Source organism: Aedes albopictus, chromosome 2 (assembly GCF_035046485.1).
Source record: "Aedes albopictus strain Foshan chromosome 2, AalbF5, whole genome shotgun sequence".
NCBI lineage: Eukaryota > Metazoa > Arthropoda > Insecta > Diptera > Culicidae > Aedes > Aedes albopictus.
The window spans coordinates 380,504,725-380,527,166 of NC_085137.1; the positions used below are offsets into that span (position 1 = coordinate 380,504,725).

Genomic DNA, 22,442 nt, shown 5'->3' on the forward strand with positions numbered 1-22,442 from the left:
GTCTAGATGCCGTGATAGTGTTCGGCGACAACTCGACAACCCAGAGCCAAGCAAACGGCGACCACAAGTAGCAGTACCACTATAACCTCCATGAAGAAAGCCCAAAGCAAGGATCGAAACGTTGGACGAAATAGTATTACCTCACTTATAATTTTATACTGACCCAAAAGCAAACCGAAGAGGGACAGTTTGGTCAATTAGTCAATCGTTTTTCCATAAATAATCTAACAGATTTCTCAGAAAAAAATCGTGAAGAAAAGATTATTGAAGAGTTTTCATGGAATAATGCTTATTAGGCACAATTTTGGAATCATTTCCATTGGGGCGTACCAGTATAGGAGGCGCTGAAATTTGGACACTGAAATTTGGTTACTTATACATGTAAACACCAAACACCACTGTAGCTAATGTAGAAACTTGAAGTATTTGTAGGCAAAGTAGGCTCAGTGTACCAGTTATGGCTATAGTACATCAAATTCGCCATAGTTGATTTCCAACCACCTTTAAAGATCAGAAACAACAGATTACGTTCACGAAAGATGATTGCAATCATTCAAACTTCACAATTTGCTTGACTTATGATAAAAATAAATCATTTTTCTCAACTTTTCGGCTTTCTTGCGCCCTATTTTGCCATAGTGTACCAGTTTTGGCAAATCTCATGAGGAATGAATGTGAATAGTGCGAAGTGGAACACAATACTAAATACTAAAAGTAGTTTTGGCACCGTTTTTATATTTTTCCTGTTAAGTATGAAAACTAATCAATCATATGACATATCGATGACATTCGTCGGTCTTCTTCTTATTTTTTGTAGAAATAGTTTTTCTTAGGTGGTACGATAACCGGTACAGACACCCTACGTTTAATTGACAAATTGAGAAATAAATTTGTGAAAAAATACCACTTGTTTTGATGGGAATCGAACCCACGACTCAGTATCGCTAGTCCGGCGCTTTAACCAACTAAGCCACAGAATAAGTTATAATTCAGCGGAACAGAAAGTCAAACAAGCTTCGAAGGACCACCCTAACCGGGTTCGTCTTTCAGAACTTTAACTCTCCGTCGGATCCAAGATGTCAATATCCTGTACTCTCACTACTACGGACTACAAGTGTGAGCGTATTGATTTTAGAATGTTGATATTAAAGCTCGACTGACACATACCTCGTCACCGATCATCTGATCGATGCAAGCTCACACTGCTAAAAACAATACGCTTGCACTTGTTGTTCGTAGGCCGCGAGAGTTCGGGAGATTGACATCTACGAGCCAAAGGAGAGATAAAGTTGTGAAAGACGAACTCGGTTAGGGTGGTCCTTCGAATCCAGTTTGACTTTCTATTCCAATGAATTGTAACTTGTTCTGTGGCTTAGTTGGTTAACCCGGGAGCGGTCGCGTCGTGTACTGAGTACACGCACCATGAAAAATGAACGCATGTGGTACACAGCGTAAGCGCGGTGTTGCTGCAAGTAGTCAAAGACGCGACTGCTCGAGGGTTAAACGCCGAGCTAGCGATACTGAGTCGTGGGTTCGAATCCCATCAAAACAAATGATAATAATTCAAAAATGTATCTCTCAATTTGTCAATTCAAATGTTTACGTCCGTTTCAGACATACTGCCCGATTGGTATAGCCGGAAAAGATCAATAAATTCATTGACAACTGCTGTAGTTGTTTAATGTAGAAAGAAAAATTATACGCTTGATTTCGCTACGAAGCCTTACCAAGACTTCAGAGGCTTTTATAATCAACCTCCTAATGCAAGATAGTGGCACAACTTAATCCGATCTAAACTAATCCGGGCGACGTAATTTGCAGTGAAACTCTGCAAACAAAAGCACAACCACATAAAACCACTTGGAATCCCATGCTCAACGGCACAACAAGCACAACCATCAGCAAGTGCCGCAATTCCGTAACACCTTCCAGCAACAGTCTTATACTTAGATACCTAGTGCAAAAAGCTGAGCCAAAAAGGATTCAATTAAAATACGCCAGCCATGGATTGTGGAACGCCTGCACAGCGAACGACAGTCACTCTTGAACCACAAATTGTTTGCGTAGCAGAATGGATGGCGCATCGATGGAACTACCCGACCGACCAACAACTTCCTATTCGAAGACGGCCGGGTTGAATGTTGGACCAATGCCAGCAACATCTAGCAGTGCTGTGGACAAAGAAAGCTCTTATTTTCTGTTTGTGGGCACATTTTTGCACTGAATCTTTGGATTGCTACATTGAATTTAATGTTTCTAGTTGAAATTAAACGATTATCCAAGCTCAACTTATTCAGTGTTGCAAATTTTGTGATTTCATGTCATGCAGTGACTTTTTTTTTGTCAGAGTCTAAAAAGTAATCTATTACTGCAGGAAACTCTGAAACTGTTAACTTATCCATTAGACCTCACGACTACTTCTTTCGCAAAGCCACACATAAATTAATTTATTGCACCCCAACAAACGTCTTCTCCAGTTAACACCCCACCATTTATCACGTGATTCCGTCAATTTAAAACCACAGCATCACCTCCCCGCCGTCAAATTGCAAAAGGCAAGCCATAACAAGGCAAAAGTTCCTTCCTCGAACCGACAGCCAGCCAATCCTGGCAGAACTCGCGGAAACTTTCAATTTGCCGGCACCCATCCGGTTGGGTTGGGTTGAGGAGAGTGACGAACCACGACGACGACGACGACGTCGACGACTACAACGACGTTTTGCTACCTCCTCGTCGGTAACTAGGAATGGAAAAGCCTAACCAATTCTTCTCTTCATGCTGACTGACTGGCACCACCCGTACCCGCAAAGCCCTGTGTGGATGCTATAGTGTAAAACGATAGTCGGCGCCACCACGCCACGGAGTGCAAATTTTCTTCCACGCCTCAACAAACTGGCTGGCGGAAATGGACTTTCTCGGGCTTCTCCGGCGCACTTCTTTGATGAGTTTAAATTCACGGCACGCCGCCGTCGTTCTCCAACAACGGAGTGCGGTAAAGTGTGTTCGCTGAGAATGGTTGGGAGCGGTGGCAAATTCGGAACAGTTTCCATATTTTACATTTTGTTGGTTTCGTTTCGTATTCTTATCGCTATGGTATACTTTGAAGCAGAATAATTTTAGTCAATAGATGTATCAAGAGCTCCTTCTTAGCTTGCGCATTGACCTCAGCGTTCATCATTCTTTTTAGCAACTTTTAAAGATAATGTCAATTTGGAAAAAAGCAACAGTTTCTTCAGAAAAGCTATCGCGATATCAAGCCAAAGGATTGAAATTTGCCAATTGATCTATTATGTTTCAATTGTCAAAGGAGTTTAACTTTTAATATTATATAAATATTAACAAATCAATTACAATAATTACATACAGGTTGAACCGCTAAAAAATCCTTCCAGGGATTAATAATTTAGAGAATACTGGGGAATTTCTTGAAGGAGCTTTGGGAGGACTCTCACAAACCACTCCAAGAAGATTCCTAGAAGGTACTAAAGTAAGGCTCCAAGAACAAACTTCAGGAGATTTTCTAAGGAAACTCCTGGAAGATTGTAAGTAGGAACTCTTTAAGAATTTTTCCAAAGCAACTCCTTGAGGATTCCTAGAATAAAAATCTTCTGTAGGATACCCTAACTCCAACAAACCATTTGCGAGGAAACTCAACAGAAGCCTTTGGATGAATCCAAGAACAAAGTCAATGAGGTATTCCAAAAGCAGCTCCTGTAGAAATCCTGAAAAAAATCAGGAATCTAAAAAGAAGTTCTTCCAGAAATATTAGAAGAAACTCTTGGAAGAATTCCAGTAGGAACTCCTGCAGAAATTCCAGGAAGAAGGAAGTTTCTGAAATATCTCATAAGGAAATTCTGGTGGAATCCCAGTAAGAGCTATTGGGGAACCCAGAAGAAATTCCTCAAGGAATTACAGAAAACATCTTCGAAGATTTCTTGTAGGATTCCCTTCATTTTTTTTGGGTTCTAGCAGAAATTCTTCTCATGATTCCTACGGGAGCTTCAGCATTGACTTCATTCTTGGTTTCCCCCTAGAGCTTCTGTCGGATTCTTTCTCGAACGGTCGTTTAAATTTCTCCAGGATTTCATACTGGGATGCTGCCAAGAGTTCCTGCTGGGAGTCCTCTAGAGGGACCTCCTTACTTTTAAAGAAATCCCCGGATGAACTATTGGAGGAATTTCAAAAAACACATATCTTTATATCAGAATTATCCGTAGAGACTCCAGAAAGAATTTTTATTTCAAAAGGATTCCCCGAAGAGGGCCAGGTGTTTTTGCTAAGTGTAGTTATCGTGTAATCTTTTGACAGCTAAGCAGTGTCCAAATGTTTTGTTTACGCTTATCAGAAGAGGTTAAGTGAAGCTGAAGTTTAGCCGTTTTCTTTGATATAACTCATAGCGCGTGCTAGTTTTGACCGTACAAAGTGAATGAAATTGATAGCAAAGAATAAAAATAGAAAGAATGCCCTCTCTTGTCTTTTTCTATGTAAACGTCAAGTGACAAGACAAGTTGCGCTCTCTAAGCGTTTCAAGGTGGAAGCTCTATGTAACAGTGTTCGTGATTTGCCATAAGAGAAGGTGGTGTGCGTATGTTTTGGTATCCGCATACAATCAGTAACGCACACTACCGCATGAAAGTTGAACTTTCATCCGCAGATAGCGCTGCGGTAGTGTCCCCCCGAACATCAGCGGAGTGGGCTTTCTTGATATTCTTATTCTTTGTTGATAGTCAATCAATTCAACGATGCAGTTTGTTAAAGAAGGTTAATGTTCTTATTCTGTTAATTTGAAACCCGAACAAATTGACGTCGAATTTACATACAATATATGAAAAAATTGAAAAAAATATTTGATGGAATCCTTTACCGTGCATTCAAAATGCAGTTAATTTTCCGGCTGTTTCCGGAAAATCCGCTTTTAGTGTATGATAAAACTATTGTTCTTCTTTCAAATGCAGAAAGAAAACCTTCCGGATGTTTCCGATGTCAATAGTTGCAACACTTTGAAAAAAGATCGTGATAATTATATTATTATATGATATAATTTGCCTTAAAACACTATTTGGCCCTCTGAACGTATTTTTGCTGAAAACTAGAATTCAATAGCTTTTCCCCGTAACGTGGGTAGATCACCTTAGAATGGTGCTTACACCTTGCGGTGTAAGATCTACCAAATCAAATTTTGATCTTGATATTTACCTTATTTTTAAATATTCCAAGATCAAAGTTTGATGCTCTTTTCCTTGTGTTTTGTAGTATTTGTGTTTCAATGTACTGCTAATTAACATTTTATTTCAGCGGGATTCAGGTAAATGTATCGTACGATATAAATAATATTTTAAAAATATGTAACTGTGGCGAGCGTATCACTAATATGTAGCTTATTTGACGTACGATGTTAATATTATTTTATATTTCAGATTATCAACCGCAGAATCTAGTAATTCAACCAAATGCCAACAAGATGACGAAGAAACCTGGATGAATTGGGCAGACAACTGATTCGAAGCTGTCTAACAATGGTGTGCCTGAACGTTAACCAAGCGTATCCTTTGGAGTTTACCCTTCCACTAACAACACCCAAATTCCCGTGACACCTAGGCCTGAGAGATCGTAGAGTTGTCTACATTTTTCATAGGTGTCCAAAACTAACCATCCTTTCCCATTCCTCAGCAGTCGCAAGGACGTGGCCAGGACAGTGCTCGACCATTGGAGGATTGCGTCAATCTTGTCTAAGAGTCAGAGATTAGTCCCAAATCTTTGTGCTTTGGCTCGGACGGGAAGGAGGCAACCCTAATAACAGCGGTCTAGGACTGTACCACCTACGAATTTGTGCGACTCGCTTAATGCTAATGCTAATGCTAATGCTAATGCTAACTAGAATTTAATAGCTTTCAAGCAAAAAACAGAAGTTTAAAATCGGTCAAGTGGTTCAAAAGTTGTGATTTTTTGAAAAAAATAGTTTCGAAAAATCTTCACTTTTACAATCATAAAATTGGTCACCCTAATGACGAAATAAAAAAAATACGAAAACTATGAAATACGTTTCAGACACATTCTACCGTGACGTTACAACGTTTTGACGCATTCGTAGTCAGATTTTCCACTATAACTCATGAAAACGAGCGTAAACCTTAAAATATTTTTTCATATTCGGATTCCTTGTAAAATTTCTGATATATTTGACCTATTGAACATTTAGTTTTCATTAGAAAAACGTGTTCAAAATGCGTATTTGTAGCGTGACGTTACAACGCGCTAGAATCCGACCCTATCTAACGCGCTACCAACATCTTAAAAAATCTGCTCGGATTTTTATGATATTCTGATTTTTTTTCCACCATTGAAATTTATTGGTTTGTTCTTCAATTCAATGGAATAAAACATTTAAATTTCGGATTTGTTTTTTGATTATCGACTTTTACATTTCGTGACGTTACAACGCCCGTTCAGCTTCAAACAGGGTTCTGCTCGCGTTGTAACGTCACGAAAATGCACATCATGTTAGAATCAGAATAATCAGCCAAATTTTCCCGAATTTGTGAATACATCATTGCATTATCTTCACTGCTTCAAGGGGGACTTTATTCTATTGAAAATCCGTTTTGTGATAAATGGCTCGGAGGGCCAAGTTATTGCTATCAGCAGTATGAAAACTCCATCATGAAGGTTAATGGTACCCATCTTCGGCCTAGTACCACCCATATTCATCTAATTTTGTCCCAAAGACTAAACCGTTGATATTCATTACTTCGCACCGCCAGATATTTAGATTTTGCAGCATAAAACTAATCACGCCGTCGAATTAAACATTTTTTCAATAATTTATGCAATGTCATTGATTCAATTGAAAACGCTTTAAGATGTGCGAGCAGTTTTTTAACCAAAGACATACCTGAGGATCTGCATACCACTTGGGGGCATCAATTTCTGTGACTCCAGAGACAAATAGACCTAATTCTGACAAAAAAAAAACCATCCTATATATGTCAGGTCAGAGTCAGAATTACTTAGAGAGTTAGTGTCTTTGGCAAAGTTGTTTGATAAGTCAAAAACTTACAGCTGCTTTACTATTGGATGTGGGATTCTGACACACTGGGCGACGCTAATTAGAAGTTTACAATAGTTTACAAACGATTAGAATTTCCCAAAAAGTTTTCAACAAATTTTGATAAATTGAGAAACTATTTTTTGGCAAAATTCTTGGGCACTTTATTAAAAGTTACAACATGTTGAATATTTTTTAAATATAAAGTGCATGATTTTTCAAAATTTCAACTACCACTAGTCAGTTAGAAACTTTAACCGAACGGCTTTTAAACTGAAAATTCTTGATAAGATAAAAAACTTTTCCAAAGACATCAACACTAAAAGTCTAAAGTCTAAGTAATTAGAGTCCTGAGATATAAGAGTTACAATTTCGTAGGTGTTACGTCTGTTTGTCGGTGATTCTCGTTACATCAAAAATAGATGTAACACTGACGTAATATCCATTCCATATATTTCAAGATCCTAACTATTTAGACAGTTGGTGTCCTCGACAAAATTGGCAAGCTGGCTGGTCAAAATTGGCATGCTTGGCTGGTCAAGAACTTTCAATTGATGGGCCGTATGATTTCAAATCCTTCCACTAGAAGGCGCTAGAGGGCATACACATTATTAGTTTTACTTATCTCAGGATCGTAAAGTTGTTTGGTAGATCAAGGACTTTCAGTTTAATAACCGTATGGTATTAACTTATGCCACAAAGTGGTGGTAGTTGCAAATTTTCAAAAGCATGCTAATTTTATTAATTACCCAAAACACATTCAACAAGCCGTAACTTTTTATAAAATATACCAAAAATTCTCAAATTTTGACTGATAGTTCCTCATCTTGTTATCTGTAATTTCTACAAATTTGGACTTGATTGGTTAGCTCTACACAAATATGGAACGCTTTAAGAAGAATCATATTTTTGACTGTTGTTCTATTAACTCTTATATCTTAGGAATAAGTAAATCAAATCAAATTAAATTTTGAAAGTTAAGAATGACATATTGATCTTTGATTACTATTTGATTTGAATACAATGTGTCCAAAGTGAAAAAAGTTGCAGCTTGTAGAATACTTTTCAAGAAATTCTAATCCCTTTACTGCTTTTGCAAAATGGAAACTAACGTCTTCTAGTGGCAATATCTCGCATCTATTGGTAAATCAACTGCAAGTCCTTTACTTACCAAACAACTTTGCCGAAGAAATCGTATTTCTATAGGGATCCTGAGATGTATGAAATTTAAAATTTGTAAGTTCTCTAGCGCCGCCTGTTGGCGGAACTTTAAATCCAACTATCCATCAACTGTAAGTCTTTTACCAACTTAATAACTTTGTAATTTCGTCTGTTGACTACTGATATCACAGAAATTTTCGGTTTGAGTGGTATTTGATTACGATTAAAAAAATTACAATATCACAGTACAATTACATCGTAGATTATGGCCAAACACCATCTCCCCCGTCCTTTAAAAGTCTACGTACAGGGGATGGCTAAAATGTTTGGGATATGCAGCTTTTTTTCTCTCACAAAAAAGTTCAACATGCTATAACTTTTCATAGAGTGCATCAAAAAATCTCAAATTTTGACTGTTTGTCAACCTATTATATGTGCATCATTGGTATAAATTTGGGCTCGATTGATTAATCTTTCGCAAAGTTAGAACCGTTCGGGTAAAACACTATTTTTTAGACATTTTTAGACATTTTTGAGCTGTCATGTCTCGGAAACCAGTGAACCGAATTGAATGAAATTTTGAACGTACACTAACAATATACAAATGCTTCACAAACTATTAAAACATTGATACTTTTTGAACGTTGAAAAAAGTTATCATGGATTAACAATTTTTGGATTTTTCTCGAAAAAATGTATTTTTTTTTACGTCAATATTAATAAATTTTAGTGTTGATGCCCAAAGATTTTCCACTTCTGTTCTCAAGTTATCTTTAATCAGATATATTAGAGCCTTTTGAGATTAAAGAAAGAACACATTTAGTAATTTTTATGTGGTATTGTAAAATTGACTTATTTTCCTCAATATGTGTAAAAATTTCAACCCGGTATAACTTAATTTGCCGTGAGAAAATATTACATTTTATAACATTGTATTAAGTATCAATATATTGTTGATAAACGTTGAAAAATTCATTCAATTCGGTTCACTGGTTTCCGAGATATGACAGCTCAAAAATGAGTTGTCTAAAAAATAGTGTTTTACCCGAACGGTTCTAACTTCGCGAAAAATTATTCAATCGAGCCCAATTTTGTACCAATCATGCACATATAACAGGTTGATAAACAGTCAAAATTTGAGATTTTTTGTTGCACTCTATGAAAAGTTACAGCATGTTGAATTTTTTTGTGGGAGAAAAAAAGTTGCCTATCCCAAACATTTTGGCCACCCCTGTATTTTATGAATAGACAATGGTACGCAATTTATAAACGATATCTTGAAAAAGAGCTCATACACAACGAGAACGAAACTGTTTTGAATATAGAACTACGTTTGTTCAATTCAGAAGCCGTCCAAGCCAGAAAGATTTGGTCTTTTCCACAGAACTTTTTTTCGTGACGTTACAACGCAAACTTCAACCAGGTGAAACTCAGGCTTCCGTGAACCGATTTTCTTTTTTTTAGTCTCATTTGAAAGATCTTTTCGCGTACAAAGAGCATACAAAATTCCATATTTGTAACGTTTTCCGAATTTGAATAAAATTGAAAAATGTTGATTTTTCGTGACGTTACAACGCAATAAAAACCCATACATTGATCAGCCATATTTCAGAGTTGTAAAGTCTTCCGATTAAAAATCTTTTTATGCTGAAAAATCTACATACATTTATCTACAAATGATGGAAGACTTTTGCAAAATCAGTGTGTTGCTGTTTAAAATACGACAGTTTGGATGAAAAGTGTGCCTAAATGACTTAAAATCACGATTTTAATGTTAATCTTAATCGTCGTTCAATTTATATTTATTGTCATACTAATATCATGTCGAATACATTTTTGGATGGCAAAAGTAATGTAGAATGTGATAAAAATGTCAAATATGCCATAACTCAACTTTGAAAAATTGTCCTCGATGATACGGGGCCCGTAGAATGTGTCTTCATTACTAATTTGAATTGCATTTGGGTTTCGAAAATGCGTCAAAATAATTTTGATCAGTTTTGATGTACTAGGTGCTCCACTGTGCAGCCGTAAGAAACAAGTGAAACAGAAAATCAGCAACAAAATAATAGGTACGCACCGAAACCAATGTCAATGAACTCTGCGAACGAAAAGGTCTTGCGATTGTTTGCTCGGTAGGTGGAACTCTTGATCTCCCAATTTCATCGGGATTCCATGAGATTCAATCAAGAAATCCCCCAAAGATTGCTCCAGTATTGCTATAAATTGCAATTCTGTTCATGAATTTATTTGAAGAACTTCTGAAAATTCTCTGGAGGAACATCTGAAACAATTCCTACATGAAACTTTGAAGGAACCCCAGAAGATATTTCTGACGGAGCCACAGGAGCAATTCAAAAAAATGTGTAGGAGTTTCTGCTGGATTCCCAGAAGGTATTTTTAATGGGACGCTTGGAAGAACGTTTAGAGGAAATTCTGTATGATTTTTCTTAAAGAAATTTTTCGATTAATTTCTGTTAAACGTAATAGAAGAGTTGTTCTAGAAATCCCTCACGATTTCGGAAAAATCTCTTAAACTCGGAATAAGTCTCTGAGGATATTTTTGAAAGATTCTCTGATGGAATATCAGAAGAAATCAGAGCGAGATTTTCTGAAGGAATATTCAAAGGAAATTTTGAAGAAATATCCAGTAAAACTTCTATATAAATATCAGGAAATACTTTCGGATGGCTGAAAAAACCAGGGAAATTCTTGAAGAAATCCCAGCAAGAAGTTCTAAAAACTTCCTGAAGAAATACAGGGGATGGCCAACATGTTTGGGATAGGCAACTTTTTTTCTCTCACAAAAAAATTCAACATGCTGTAACTTTTCATAGAGTGCATAAAAAAATCTCAAATTTTGACTGTTTGTCAACCTATTATATGTGCATCAGTGGTACAAATTTGGGCTAGATTGATTAATTTTTCGCGAAGTTAGAACCGTTCGGGTGAAACACTATTTTTTAGACAACTCATTTTTGAACTGTCATATCTCGAAAACGAGTGAACCGAATTGAATGAATTTTTTAACGTTTATCAACAATATATTGATACTTGATCCGACGTTATAAAATGTAATATTTTCTCACGACGAATTAAGTTATACCGGGTTGAAATTTTTACCCATATAGAGGAAAATAAGTCAAATTTACAATACCACACAAAAATTATTAAATGTATTCTTCCTTCAATCTAAATAGGCTCTAATATATCTGATTAGAGATAATTTGAGAACAGAATTGGAAAATCTTTGAATATCAACACTAAAATATATTGACGTTGATGTAAAAAAATACATTTTTTCAAGAAAAATCCAAAAAGTGTCAATCGATGATAACTTTTTTCAACATTTAAAAAGTATCTATGTTTAAATAGTTTGTGAAGAATTTGCATATTGTTAGTGTTCGTTCAGAATTTCATTCAATTCGGTTCACTGGTTTCCGAGATATGACAGCTCAGAAATGAGTTGTCTAAAAAAAGTGTTTTACTCGAACGGCTCTAACTTCGCGAAATATCAATCAATCGAGCCCAAATTTGTAGCAATGATGCACATATAGTAGGTTGACAAACAGTCACAATTTGAGATATTTTGATGCTTTCTATGAAAAGTTACAGTATGTTGAACTTTTTTGTGAGAGAAAAAAAAGTTGCCTATCCCAAACATTTTGGCCATCCCCTGTACCTGAAAAAATGCATTATAAACCTTCAGAAGTTTATAAAGTACATTTTAATAAATTTCCTGCAAAAAATCTTTTATAAAATGTCGTTGAAGATTTTCTGAATCCATGAGAAATTTTCGGAGGAATTCTAAGCTTTTGATTTTATGAAAAAATCCTTGAATGCATATATTTCCTATGAACACATATTTCCTGTAAAAAAAACTTTTTAAAAAACGCTAGATAAGCTTCTGTAAAGATCCTTCGAAAAAAAATCTTGAGATATTTCTAAAGGAATTCTTGCAGAAATTCTTTTGGTTGCTGAAAAAAATTCCATGCTTAATGGTTTGCAGTTAAAAAAAAAAGCCCAAAATCGCATATTTTGCCTTATAAATTGAAATATAGCTCAAAATTGTGACGTGCTGGAGCAAATCTGAGCCCGGATTCGGATTCAGCGGCCCAAAATCTGCCAGAGACACATAAGTTCCCAAGTAACAAAGCTAGCTGAATAACAGCTTATTCAGCTGAAGTTTTTGAAATCAAGTCAAAGAACAGTTTATTCCGTCATTGTACAGCAATAACGTTTGTTGGATTTGCTCTTTAGAAAGACTAAAAGTTATTTTTTTTGTTACGCTGTGTTTTTGAAGTAACCTCTGTAGAAATTTGCTAAGGAATCCCTGAAGAAATCTTCGAAAGGGTTTCCTAAGGAAGTCCTGGAAGAGTTTCTGAAGCAATCCCTGATAGTAGGAACTCATGGAAATCCACCCAAGAAAGCTATTATTATTATTATTATTATTTATTTTTTAACTAAAAATTTTGAAAGAGGGAAAAACCCCTTTGAGTGATTTCCGCAATTTTGAAATCTTTCTCAAAAAGGCACAAAACCTCTTCATCTTTTCAAAAAACATTACAATACAAACTATATCTAAAGGCTCCTCCGGAAAACAATCCATAACCGAGCCGCAGTCTTGAATGGGATTCGTTACAGGATGAACAAAGGCCAATGTAAACACCCAAGAAAGCTCCTTGATAGATTTCTGGAGAAATTCTCAAGGGAATTTCTGAAGAAGCCTTTCTAAGAAATAAATCCATGGAGCAGTTTTGACAGCAATCCATAGAAGATTTCTTGATGAAATCCTTTGATAATTTTTTGGAGGTATCTCACCAAGAATTTCTAAAGAAATCTCTACGAATTTCTACGGAATCCCTGGAAGAATTTCAGAAAAAAAAAACTTTAGAAGAATTCTCAAATGAGTCTTTCTTTGGAGTATTTCTGAAGAAATCCGAGGATGATTCCATGAAAGTATTCTCGTACGTAATTTCGAAACAATCTATGGAGGAATTTCTGAGAACACCTATAGAAGCTTTTCTAGAGAAGTTCTTGTAGAGCTTTTTGAAGGATCCTTTAGAGGTTATTTAAAAGGAAGTTCTATAGAAAATTCTGAAGAAATCCATGGCGAATGTTTCAAAACAACTATCAAAAGTAAAATATTTCTTAATGTTTTTTTTTTTGATTTTATAAAGAACTAGCAGTCCCCGGCAAAGTTTGTCTTGACTACTGCGTTTTGTGACGTTTTAAGCCCCTAGCCAAGCCCAAGTCCCCGTTCAAAATGTATGAAAACCCGACTTTCAAAAACTCTCAATTTTCTCATGTTTTTGCCTCATATTTAAACCTTCCTTGGGTGAAAACTAACAGAATAAAACTAAGACGACCTAAATCGAACCTTCCGTTCGCAAGTTATGCGCGGTCCCACGTATGCTACTGCATTTTTATATAAAGAATACTAAGGATCAATGCCGGAGGAATCCAAAGAAGATTTGATAAAAGAGTTTTTTAATTAATTTCTGGAGTAACATAAAAAAAAACTGCGGAGAAAATTCTAAAGTAAACTTTGAGTGTCAATGAGGAATTCCTGGAAGAATAATTGAATGAATTCTCAGAGAAATTTTTAAGGGTATTCCTGGCAATTTATTTATTAGATAATTAACTGAAAAGTATTGGGAAGGAATTGCTTTGGGAATTTCCGATGGATTTTTTACAGGAATTCATGGAGTAATGTTTGAGATATCCATTAACTGTTTTCTAAAAATATCATTTTCTGAGAAAATCTTTCAAAGAATTTCTGAAACAAGAAAATACCCGGGATGATCTCCTTAAGATAGAAATACAATATCTTCTTTGTATTAAAACATTTTACCCTGGTTTATTGTTAATAGTCAAGGGGAATAGTTGTGCTAAGAAATGCATGGTTTTTCCCCCTTTGTACCCTATAAATTTTCTGGTCGCCGTGACTTTTTGTATTTTTTATAAATTCTACATGTTTTTACTCAAATTTCATCGTTTTGCTAATCATTGATAGTTTTGACTGATCCTTGACATGTAATGTATCACAACCCATCATGGTCTGTTGAAGGTTTCATCCCAGAGTCCTTAATACTCCGAGGTTTGTGTCACAAACCTAACATTTTATACCAGACTCTATAAGCGATGAATGGTCATAGAACACAGTCTACGGTACTCAAAAACCCCAAAGCACCATTAAAAAATCATGATATCCAGACCAACAATTGAAAAGGCCACATCAACATTACGTAAACAAACACGTTTCTGTCGACTTGAGGCCTTCTGATATCCACCCACGCATCTCACCACCACTATCAGAAAGCTTGTTGTTTGCGCTTTCTGTTAGTGGTGGTGAGGTGTGTGGGTGGAGTTCAAAAGGCCTCAAGTCGATAGAAACATGTTTGTTTACAAAATGTTGTTGTGGCCTTTTCAATTGTTGGTCTTGATATATGAATTGGGTGATCTAGTTCATCCGAACTACTGTGAAATTCATTTTCTTAAGATCTACTGGATCGATCATTTGTATTCACTCTGTTCAAGAAAGTTAGTCACGATGATGTCCATTAGACCGCGCAATGCTACATAGTTGGACATTGCGAGAAATACAAAATGCCTCCAATTTGAAGTTTGGGTTACGATATCTACATACATACTGTGTATCATACTTTTTTTTAATTCTTCAATCACTTAACCTAATTTACAGCTCTTTTGTACAAATTGAAGCTGTACTTACAATTTGTATAGCGCCCAATAGTATTCCATTATAATTCTACTATATCCAACTGGTTGCCGTTGCGCTGCTTTCACTTTCTACTCTATCATGGTAGAATGATGAGCACGAGAAAGCTGATGTGTGGCTGTTGGTTGTTCCGGTTTCCAGTCCGATTGGGGGTCCATTTGAGCCATTGACTCAGAAGAGGGTCAGTGTCAGCTGCTCTCAGGGGAAAGAGCAACTGACGAAAGTGCCGGGTCTGGGATCGAACCTGCTTATGAAGCAAACGTGTAGCCACTACCCCACGGGCCCCGGCATGTATCATACTTTAATTGTAAAAAATATTTATGGAATGAAGTCTATACAGGTCTGTACTGCTGATGGTACGTCAGTGCACGCTATAATGCTTTTGGTGCATTATTACAGGCTTTCCAATCTCTTCTGGAATAAGGACCTTCAAGGTCAACTGGCTCTACTCTTGTTTCTCTTCACTCTATCGACCTAATTCTGTCACAATTGCACCTATTGCACCTCATATAATAATGAGTATCTCAATGTGTTACTAGTTGGGTGTCCACAGTGGCATATAAATGGACCCCAATGTATTTCGAAGTATGGGTCACAATATCTGTAAATCTTTGGATATTTTTATTGTAGCGAATGCTCGTGGAATATAATCTACGCTATTCTAAGAGCCGCAGAGTGCAGTTCTTATAATTTAGCAACATTCACTTAGTGATCTAGGTCATCCAAAGTATTCTGGAATTAGGACCTTCAAGCTCTACTTTTGTATCTCTTTGCTTAATCGATGTAATTCCTCAACGATTACTTCTGTTGTATCTCATAATATGCTTAGTATCTCTTTGTGTTATTTATGTGTTCACTGACGCACACTGGTATTTTGTAATGTAGGTCGCAACCTAGGTCGCAACATTTGTAAGTGACTTGACATTTTTTTACTGTTTTCCAATACAAATTCTTCTAGGATTTCCGTACCGGATGAAAGTCTTTGGGAATTCCAACACAAACTCCTTCAGGCACTTCTTAAGAGATTCATCAAGGGATTCTTCCAAGGCTTCCACTTGGAATTCTTCATGGAACTCCTTCAGGAATTCTTGAACTAATTCCTTTAAAGATTTATCCATAAATTCTTCCCGTAACAGCTCCTAAAAAATCTAAAGATTCCTTCATGGCTTCCTACAGAACTCCTTAATGAATTTCCCCACGAGATCCTCCAGAAATTCTTCCATTATTTCTATCAGGAATATTTTCAGGATTTCCTTCTGGAATTCCTCAAGGAATATCTCTAGGAATTCACGCAGAAATTCCTCCGGGAATTCCTCCAGGAATTTCTTGAGTAATTACTCTAGAAATTGCTCCAGGAGTTATTACAAGAATTCTTTTAGGAATTGTTTCGGGAGATACTCCAGGAATCCCTACCAGTGCTGAAAAATTCATTTCGTCATATCTTAATTCAATCCCCTACAGCTCATTTTAGAAGCTGAACCTGAGAATATGATATATGAAAAACTTGTGCGGCTAGACCAGTTCTGCAAGAAAGTCACGGAAAACCCGCCATTTTTTAAATATTTAAGGTAAATGTTACGGCCTACATTTGAAAAATGCCAACGGTGAATATCATTTGGCATTTTTCAAAGGTAGGCCGTGACATTTACCTTAAATATTTAAAAAATGGCGGTTTTTCCGTGACTTTCTTGCAGAACTGGTCTAGCCGCACAAAATTTCCATATATCATATTCTCAGGTTCAGCTTCTAAAATGAGATGTAGGGGATTGAATTAAGATATGATACAATGAAATTTTCAGCACTGATCCCTACAAGAAATATTCTGGAAATTCCTTCACGAATTGCTTCCGGAATTCTTCCATGAATTATTCCAGGAAATTGTTATGGAATTACTCTAGGGAATTCTACTGGAATTCCTCCAGAAATTACCCCAGGAAGTTATTATTATTATTTTTCTTTATTATCGAGATTTTCAGCCCTCTGCTGGTTTATCTCGTTACTACCCCAGGAAGTGTTTAAGGAAATACTTTCGGGATTTCCCACGGAAACATTCCAATAATTCCTCCAATAATTATTTTAAGAATTCCTTCAGAAATTACTTCATGAATCCGTCAAGCAAGTACAGCAATTCCTTTAGGATCTAATCCGGAGATACTACAAGAAACATTCCAGAAAATCCTTCAGGAATTGCTCCAGGAATTCCTTCAAGATTTATTCCAAGAAATTGTCATGGAATTTTTTTAGGGAATCCTACTGGAATTCCTCCAGCAATTATTCCAGGAAGTGTTTCGGAAAATACCTAAGGAATTCCTCCCGGAAATATTCCAGGAATTCTTTCTCATTACTGGGTAAGTAATTTTAGGAATTTCTGCAGAAATTACTTCATGAATCCGTCAAGAAAGTACAGGAATTCCTCTAGGAATTGTTCAGGGAGATACTCCAGGAATTCCTACATGGAATATTTCAGAAATTCCTCTAGGAATTCCTCCTTGCACCTAAGACACAATAAGTGGAGTTAGTCGTGACATTACCATAATAAGCTTACAATATATTCATCAACGATTTCCACTATTCTTTGGCGTTTTATCGGATCATAAACGGCCAAAATTATGTTTGAAATATTCCAACGTAATGCGATTGAGTACATTTTATATTAAGAACATTTTTTAGATATATTGAAGAAGGCGTATAACACATCAACGAATATTGTAAGAGAGGACACATTGCAGTCAGCCAACAGTTGGAATGACCATTTCATGACTTGTGCAGATGCTGTTTGAAATCCGTGCTCTGGTAGCTATTCCATTATTTATTGTGAAGATTTTGTGGGGACCACAATAAAACCTTTCACAATTTCAACAAGTTGTAGATTGGCTGTTCTATTTAAACTTGTAGAACGCTCCAAAAGGTTAATAAAACATCTATGATTAAAGTTGTTTATGGCCGTTACAAATCGTTCAAACAGTCCAATGTCCAATGCATTGTGAACCGATTAGGATTAAGATTGGGATTAGGAAACACTATTCTAGGCTAATGTTTTAGTATTCTCTCGATTTCTACGCTCCTTAGATGTGAAGTAATAGTTCGAATGATGGTGGTGCCAATTTTGGATTTTAAAGGGTTTTGGAAATTTATAGCGGATTTTCTTTTTTTGTCATCAAAGGTACAATCAAACCAGCAAAGGAAACCACAATTTATATACTCTTCGAACCGTAGACGGGGAAAGATGATACCGCAGATATGAAAAGGAAATGAGAATAAAATATGAAAAATATAATTGAAATCGATGCTTATCTACGATGAACAACAGAAGGCTGAACGGAAATCAAAAGGACCTGCGGTTGCCGCCGAAGGATGGGGCGAAACCCCAACTCGTTCTAAAATTAAATTGATTCTATCGGAGCGATTGGAAGAACAATGATTTCGCTGAAAAAGATATATTTAATGGAATGGTTTTCGCATGGCCCAACAATCAACGGTAGAAAGGAACAACACACATCGAGACGCATGAACACACAATGGCAAACAAACAGAACTGAAATAACTTTCGCAGAATAAAAAGTGATATGAATGGAATCAAACGAGTATGAGTAAGAGAGATAAAAACATATATGAGAGACTTATACGCTAGGAACATCGAATGACAGTTTTTTTTCGGTTTTGTGGTAAGGTATTATAGCCAAGCAAAGCATTTCATATATATAGAGATATTTAATTAAGATCTGATTAATACTTTGATGAGAATGTGATTTGCTCTGTCCTTTTTAGTTTTACAGCGATTATGTTCGGGTTGTTAGTTCGGCTCTAGGGTTTCTATCTAGGCTCTACTAGTGGAATACATCCGCGCAATCTCTTCTGTCACGAATCCGTTAACTCTAGAGAGTGGTATGGAAAGTTCAACGGGTTTCAAAGGGGAAGTCAGGAATAGTCAAGAAAGCTACAGATGAAGAAGGACGCAACTAACATAGACATGTTCATAAATAATAGATTAAACCAAGCCACTGGACCAGATTGTATCGCAACAAAATTTGAAATTTTCGGAACGGTTGGACAACTGGAAAATTCTTTCTTTTAGGAGGGTAATAAACGATAGAGCGCCAATGTTTCTATGAGGGGACCAAGCAGTACAAAAGCAGGGCTATTACTCTAGCTCCCTAAGGAAAATCAAGGCATTCGCTCGACAGGAGGACCCAACTAGATACAGTTTTTAGGGACGATGTTGGTTCGGGGTGGAAAGAGGCGGTCAGTTAAAAAGGGATTATGCAAACGATCAGAAAGGATTCCATAGAGAAAGAGAGAGAGACGGTATTACGTTCACATCGCATCGTGTTTGGGTCCTAAAGGTTACTGTTTTCTGAATCGCACAATGACGACGAGGACGACGACGACGACGACGACGACAACGGCGACTACGATGTCAATGACGATTAGAGTGTATGGTTTAGCCTAGAAATGGACTGATTTGCAGAAATAGAAATTGTGAAAAAGGCGGAAGGGTCGTTTTTGCTGCTGGTGGGTTTGTGTGTTGCGTTGCGTCTAGAGATGTGGTCAAATAATGAAAAGCGGAAAACGAAAGTTGATAACACTGTCAAAAGGTTGTAGTCTGGATCAGGACGATTGAAAATATTTTTTGGTGAAAAACAAGTTTTATGCGAATTTCTGGAACGTCTGAAACAAGAAAGAATGTGAATTCCAAGACGAAGTACAAAAGTATATTAAAAGGACGGTCTTGTGATTCTGGAAATTAACTTGAACAGTTTAAATTTTGTAGAACAGCCAGACTACAACCCTTCGCATCAACTTCGGTCTTCGGAAAGGCGCAATGTGTGACCAAGGTACACACATTCGAATGCAGTCAGTCGTGAAACTCATCGCCGTTTGGTCCTTTTTTCGTAGCCAGTGGATTCCGCTGTAGGTACGTTGTTGTGTCCATTGGATTGGAAGAGGATATTCCACGCGTCTGTATTATCTATGCAGCTCACATCGCGAAAGTGAGATGCTTCCAGTCACTTTGGGTCGGTCGAGTCGCGTCACAGTCTTTGCGGTCTTCGGGAGATTCGCGGTCCTGCTAGTCATCAGGTTTTTGAGTTCTAGGTATAGGTATGGACGGTTCATTTCAGTGGATGATGGGTGCGATTTTTTTCTCTCGTTTCATGTGCTATGAAAACGACGTCCGCTACGGTTGGACGGTTGCAAGTGAGGGAGAAAATGTGCGTATGGTTGGGGGTTGGATTTGGTCTTTCGTTTTTAAGCACTCTAGAGCTTGTGTGGTTCGAATTTAGGTTTGGCCGCGATATTTGGCTGTTGTTATGCATAGATTGGTCGTCCGAACGATTCGCGTGAGATTTCAGGTTCGAGCAATGTTTAGATTTCTTATTCTTGTAGTGAACGTGGATCGTGGTGATTTTTTTATTGTTTTGGAGAAAAACAGATACAACACGTCAATACCAACATTATTTTGCTTGGCTATCATATTTACCGAGCGCTTTACCTGCCGTACCCATGTTGAGGATACTGATTTCGCCAAAATAGGATCCGGCTTTCAGCGAAGCCATAACAGTTTTTCCGTTGTCTGCGACAACCTGCAGTCTACCTCTATTGACTATGTACATCTCTTTGCCGACTTCACCTGCAAAAAAATCGAGAAACGACAAGAACGAAACACACGAGATTAGGACTCTGGCTAAAGAAGGCACGTCACGTACAGTGCGGTGGAGCATTCAGAAGCGGGACTCCCGCTGAGAACCGCAGTCCAAATATCTAATTATGGCTGGATTCCACAACTCGCAGCAGGAAGTGCATAAATCAGCACGGTGAGAGAACTTACCTTTCCGACAGATGAAATCGCCCGGAGAGAACAGCACCGGTCTTAGCTTTAACACCAGCTCGCACAGAAAGCCCGCCTCGGTATTTTGAAAAATTTCTACTCGCTTAAGTGTATCTAAATGAACATTTATAGCTATTTCAGCCTGTGGAGGGAAAGTAAGAAAGAAGATAGTATTACTTATATTGAAATTTGAAAAGTAACTCTAGAGTTAATGAAAAATAGAGCCACCTATTGACCTTTGTACGCTCTTTTTGTACAATAATTATTGTTTATAATCAAACTTAAATGATAAGATCTAGATCAGTTCACTGTGCAACCTTTTCAATGTCATTAAATCTTAATAATATAAAATTTGAACATCAGTTTCATTAAACCCATACTTCTTTGCAAAACGCTTGTTATTGGGTTTTCTAATGCATTTGCTGGGATTTCTCCTAAAGTTCCTACTGTTTTTTTTCTGCAAGAATCTGCAGGAAAAATCTTGGAAGGAATTGCTTGAAAAATCTGAGGATTGACTTCTTGATAAGTCTCAACTTATCAACTTATGGAGGGGATAGCTCAAAGCTGTTACAAAATAAGGAAATTGTCAACCACAGGACAAAAATTATTAAAATGGTCAGGACACAAAAATTTTCACTTTTCAAAAAATGTTCAACAAACTGGAAAACTCATATTTTCACTGTAGCTTAGTTAGTTGGTTATTATTTTACCCAATTTGGGCTAGATTGAAGCAATTCTAATGAGCTGTATAGATCTGATATACGTAAAAAATCTTTTTGGACAATCACCTGCATCTGTTATGCATCTGTTTAATGCCATTAGTGTGCATAACAAAATGTACAAATGACGGTAGCAATGACAACGATGGCCTCCCTTTACTATCCCTTACAAATTCCCCCCTTAATAGGGCAGACCAAAGAGAGGTTGGAGGTACGTTTCTCAGGGGTTCCCGGGGGTTTCCAAGGCGTGCCAGTGGCGCTTTAGGTGGTCTCAAAGCGTTCCATTGGGTCTCAGGGGATTTTTGGGGCTATCAGGGGCATTTCTGGGTCCAAGAGGGTTTCAAAGGGATACCTGGTGTAACGGTTACGTGTCACGCGGTCAGAATGGTATGAACAACTGTTTCCACTTATGCGCCTACTCACATGTGGACCAGCAAAAACTATCCCGGCGAGACTCCTCAAGGCGAGTCCATCCACTTATTAAACCTTACCCGATCCGATCAGACAACGATGGCCGTTTTGAATACTCCCACCCAACTCCAAGAACCGAAAATAGGGCAATTTTTCAAACTAACGGATTTCAGAAAGATCAAAGCATCTAATTTCCATTCGTTCTATTGATAGCTTAGTTTCGAATTTAAAACCTATTCCTAGTAGCGCGCTATCTCTATCCTTCCAACCTACAATAATCTTCGTGCTCTTCATCGACGCGTCGTTTCTTTGGCGATTAGGGATTTTGGCATTAGATTGCGAATGTGTATTCTTATAATCTAGTAGATCTGAGATCTGACCTGAATTCAGCGGCGGGATAGCATCTTCACGTTGACGAATCTGTCGATGCCGAGGGTTCCGTAACGAAAGCTCGAGGATTCTCCCGAGACGCCGCCGCCGAGGATGGGTCGGAGGCGACGGCTTCCTGCCACAGCGGCAGCGCTGTGGGACTTCGATGAC

General features: G+C 37.3%; 1 protein-coding gene across 5 annotated transcripts in view; it reads right to left on the bottom strand.

The window, feature by feature from the left end:
• LOC109415821 (cyclic nucleotide-gated cation channel alpha-3) overlaps nucleotides 1-22,442 on the bottom strand; it is a 571,815-nt gene that overhangs the window by 39,094 nt on the left and 510,279 nt on the right. For 4 of the 5 annotated variants that reach the window (XM_062853069.1, XM_062853067.1, XM_062853070.1 and 1 more), the window contains 2 exons: nucleotides 20,773-20,914; nucleotides 20,425-20,574 (listed from right to left, as the gene is read on the bottom strand). In XM_062853069.1, coding sequence (XP_062709053.1) covers nucleotides 20,425-20,574; nucleotides 20,773-20,914 — 292 coding nt within the window. The remainder of the gene's footprint in view (nucleotides 1-20,424; nucleotides 20,575-20,772; nucleotides 20,915-22,442) is intronic. The other variant, XM_062853068.1, reaches the window with a different exon arrangement.